We start from the raw sequence: 4,734 nt of genomic DNA, 5'->3' as shown, positions 1-4,734 counted from the left end.
CGATCAGCAAGGAGAAAGAAACGTAGAGATATGCGTAGACGACCTGGTCATTAAAAGCACAAACGAAGACCAAATGCTAAACGACATAAAAGAAACTTTTAACACCCTCAGGGGAGCTAACATGAAGCTCAATCCAGGCAAGTGTTCATTCGGGGTCGAGGAGGGTAATTTCTTGGGAGTGTTAGTGACTAAGAAAGGGTTCAAAGCCAACCCTGAAAAGGTTGAAGCCTTGAACCAGATGGATTCCACGAGAAATATAAAGGTGGTACAAAGGTTAAACGGACGGCTAGTGGCCCTCAATCGGTTCCACTACAAGATAGCGGATAGGACGCTCCCATTCATGGCAGTCCTAAGAAGGAGCGTGAAGAAGAATAAGTTTTGTTGGGATACCGAGGTGGAGAAGGTTTTGCAAGATTTAAAGGCACACCTCTGTGAGCTCCCCCAAGATTACAGCTCCCCAACCAGGGGAGGTCCTAATCCTCTACCTCTTGCACACCGATCGGACGATCAGCTCAGTACTCATGGTTGAAAGGAAAGAAATCCAGATACCCATATATTTCGTTAGTCGCACATTGAAGGGGCCAGAGGAAAGGTATTCTCCCATCGAGAAGACAATGTTGTCCCTCATTTACACAGCGAGAAATTGAGGAGGTACTTCCAAGCCCATGTTATTCGGGTCTTGACAGACCAACCTCTCCAACGAATATTAATGAAGCCGGAGGTATCTGGCAGGCTCGCCAAATGGGTGATAGATTTGGGTGATCATTCCATTGAATACAAGCCGCATGAAGCTTTCAAAGGGCAGGTGATAGCCGACTTCCTCACGGAAGGCCCGACAGTTGGGCAAGAAGAACCTTTGCCCCAGGAAAACCACCAGGAAAAAGCGGCTGCTGACATTCCGGAGGATCCAGAGTAACCTTTCTAGAACCTGTACACTGACGGGGCCTCCAACAAAGATGGGAGCTGGGCGGGACTAATACTTGTCAGCCCTGAAGGGATATAACTGACATACGTAGTGCGACTGGGTTTCCCCAGCACTAACAACAAGGCTGAGTATGAAGCCTTGTTGGCAGGGCTGAGGATGGCATAAAAGATGCCAGTCCGGTGTATCAAGGCTCACGTGGGCTCGTTGCTTGTCGCCAACCAAGTGAAAGGGGAGTACGAGGCTAAAGATACCAAAATGATACAATACTTGAAGAAGACAAAGGAACTATTGGAAAGTTTTGACAAGGCCGAGGTCATTCACATCTCCAGAAGTTTAAACAAGAAAGCGGACACCCTGAGCAAGTTGCATCCATAGCCTTTGACCATTTGGCGAAAAACGTCAAAGTAGAAACCATCAAACATCCGTGAATATCAGAGGAAATGGTGGCCGGTGTGGAGGCACCAGAGCCTTGCTGGATGACCCCACTACTGCAATACCTAAAGGAAGGGATTGGGCCCGAAGACAAACAAGAGGCACGTAGGCTTAGGATTCGAGCTCTCAAATTTGAAATAATAGAGGGATCTCTATACCGGAGGTCCTATTTGGGGCCTTCCCTCAAGTGCATCGATTATGGAGAAGCCGAGTACGCTATACGAGAAATACACGAAGGAATCTGTGGGATGCATATGGGGGCCAAGATGGTAGCAGTACGAGCCATGAGGGCAAGATACTACTGGCCGGCCATGTTCATGAGTGCCCTAGGGGAAATACGGAAATGTGATAGCTGCCAAATCTATGCCCCGGTGACCCGGAATCCTAAATTGGACCTCCAGTGTGTTCTTCCTGGCCATTCCAGAAGTTGGGTATCGACATAGTGGGTCCCTTCCTAGATGGATCAGGGAAAGCCAGATTTCTAATGGTGGCCATCGACTATTTCACCAAATGGGTGGAAGCCAAGCCGTTATCCATGATCACAGGGCATCAGGTGAAGATATTTGTATGGGAAAACATCGGTTGTCGATTCGGACTGTCTCATACTATCGTGAGTGACAACAGGATGCAATTTGCGGGAGGAATGTTCAGAGAATGGTGCAAAGAGATGAAAATCAGGCAATTCTTCACGTCGGTGGCCCACACCTAAGCAAACGGACAAGTGGAAAGGGCCAACAGGAGCATAGTAGAAGGGATAACCAGCCGCTTGGGCCGGCAAAGAGGTTCGTGGGTAGAAGAACTGCCTCCTGTCCGATGGGCTCATCGAACCATGCCTAAATTTAGTAATGGAGAGACGCCTTTCAGCCAGACCTACGGGATGGAAGCCATGATACCCGTTGAAATCGATCTGCCTACCGGCCGAACCCGGTTAACTGAGGAAGAGAACGAAAATGACCTCAGGCTAAATCTGAATTTTGCTGAAGAAAGAAGGGAGGCAGCCAGGCTGGAAACCGAATATAAGAAAAAATGGATAAATATTACAACTCGAGGGTAAGAGAGGTCAGGTTCAAGGTAGGAGACTTGGTCCTTAGGGAAAACGAGGCGAATAGACAGGAAAACCAAGGAAAACTGGGACCACGCTGGGATGGCCCTTACCAAGTCATCTGGGCGGGGGACAAGGGTGCTTACAAGCTGGCGTACCACAGGGGGGAGGAGGTGCCCCGTACGTGGAACGCGATGCAACTTAGGAAATATTATGCGTGATATCCCTAGAAGGAGGGACGCAGAGGCAACACACAAGGGGCGACTTTTTAAATATATTTTGAAACGACTAGCCACGTGTGCTCAAGAAGGGTCTCCAGACCCATAATAACCTCTCCGGGAGGAAACCAAGGAAATAGATCATGAATTTCATTATTTTTAACATGATCAACAAGTAATGACATGAAGTTTATTTTGTATGAAAAACCTCTCCGGGAGTCCCCACATAGGTCATTCGTGGCCTGACACTGAAATCGTCATCTAAAACACAACACCTCGAAGAAAAATGTTCAAACAAACTCATGTGAATCACATATCTCCCATCATGAAAAGGGAGAAGGCCTCGCCGATAGGCTATCTGGTTAACCGAAACTATTAAGCATTTTCTAAATCATGGATGCATAGTCAATACTTAAAATAAGTGAAATGAAAACATTACTTAATCATACAGTCGACCCCCAGGGGGAAAAGGAACAATATCCATACTTAGATCCTCAAAGGGTTAACAACACAATTATCCATCACAAACATACAAAATAATATGGAAATCTTGAAAAAGGGTACAACCCCCTAAAAAACACCAACTATGGCAGTTCTGGAGGCGGAGTGGCAGGGTCAACAACAGAAGTCAAGGTTTGAATCTCACACACTGGCATATCAGGGTTGGAGGAAAGCTGTGCCAAGATCGGGGGCTCGAAGGTGTTGTAGGCGATATAAGCCTTCTCCGCCTCCGCCTCAGCAGTCACTGAGAAAGCAGGGACATCGAAGATGGGAATCCCCTTTTCATGATTATCATAGCCTGACTGCAAACCATGATGGAACCCCGAGGCGAAAACAGCCCTATCCAAAACATCTCGGACTTGACAAGTCTCCCGACAAGATTTAGCTCGCTTGTACACCTGTTTATACCCATCTACCAACAACCACGCCCGATCAGCTTTCAAACCATCATGTTCCAACTCCAAACCATCGCGTTCCAACTTAAAGCCATCACGTTCCTATTTCAGTTCATCATATTCCTTGCGAAAACCCTCGATCACCTGATCCTTATGGGCCTGGATCTCCTCCACGACACGCTTCAAACTCTCATGCTCTTCACGCTCCTATTTGAGCTCAGCAACCGCCTACAGGCCAAATCAGAAACAGTTCTTTAATTAACAAAAGAAAACGAAGAAGAGAAATCAAATGGAGGAGAAATAGGTACCTCTTGGTATTTCTCGTGACCACTTTTAGCTTCAGCATAATGAGCATCCAGGATAGCAGTCTGTTTCTGGGATACAGAGAGATCATCCGTCAGGCGGGCGACCTGGTCCTGGGATTTCTTTAACTCTACTGACAGACCGGATGACTCAAGAACCTTCTCCTTAGACAAAACAACCTTCTGCCCCAGACTCTGAATCTTCTGCCGACCTCTTTCGATCGCCTGCTCCAGCGAGTTGATTTTTTCTTGGTTCTTCTGCAAAACCTGATCCGTGACAATCAAAGACTGTCGGGTGACAGCCCCAAGAGCCAAGGTGCGGTAAAGATGGGTCCCAAAATCACTCACGAGACTAGTCAGATTCATGGCCTGGAGATGAGCAAGGTCCACTGGGGGAAAACCTCACTAAGGAAACTATAGGCCTGCTGGGGAGTAAGTACCGATGAACGGACATCCAGTTTCTATTTAGGGACGAACGACATAAACTTAGATGAGGATTCAGCCTCTGGATGTGGTTGAACTTGGGGCGGCGACACCGGTTCTTCAGGAAGTTTACCTTGGGGATTAGAGCGAGTGGACCCGGAACCATGACTTCAAAGGCCCTCTCTGCAAGGCCTCCTTCAAACTCATCTCTGCAAAAAAAAAAAAAAAAAGGAAATCAGCAGCCTTCAAAGCAAAAAAAAAGGGGCTCGAGAAAGAAGAAGAATCAACAGGGTGCAAAAATACCTCGGCCATTCTCAAGTATAGCTGGCTGAGTAGAAGGATCCGACCATATGTGGCTCATCCCTACCATATACAACAACGATCCGGATAAGTCATGGCTTTTGTAGGGTTGTTCACAAGTAAATCATGCAGATCGTCCAGATTCGTGGGAGGGAGAGGAGCGATGTCTAGAATTATTGAGTCCGTGCGACGACGG

At 47.3% G+C, this 4,734-nt stretch overlaps 1 protein-coding gene across 1 annotated transcript; it reads left to right on the top strand.

Annotated features, from left to right (window-relative positions):
• Positions 1 to 1,365: 1,365 nt before the first annotated feature.
• Positions 1,366 to 1,800, top strand: LOC143624134 (uncharacterized). The gene has a single exon (XM_077094864.1). The coding sequence runs from the start codon at positions 1,366 to 1,368 to the stop codon at positions 1,798 to 1,800; it is 435 nt and encodes a 144-aa protein (XP_076950979.1).
• Positions 1,801 to 4,734: the final 2,934 nt, after the last annotated feature.

The sequence above is a fragment of the Bidens hawaiensis genome, unplaced genomic scaffold (genome assembly GCF_021521415.1).
Source record: "Bidens hawaiensis isolate Kalapana, Puna unplaced genomic scaffold, B.hawaiensis_p1.1 tig00003676_1, whole genome shotgun sequence".
Lineage (NCBI taxonomy): Eukaryota > Viridiplantae > Streptophyta > Magnoliopsida > Asterales > Asteraceae > Bidens > Bidens hawaiensis.
This window is presented reverse-complemented; position numbering and strand designations above follow the sequence as displayed.

Coding starts and splice junctions, on each gene's coding strand:
- LOC143624134 (XM_077094864.1), top strand. CDS start 1,366: ATGGTGGCCGGTGTGGAGGCACCAGAGCCTTGCTGGATGACCCCACTA.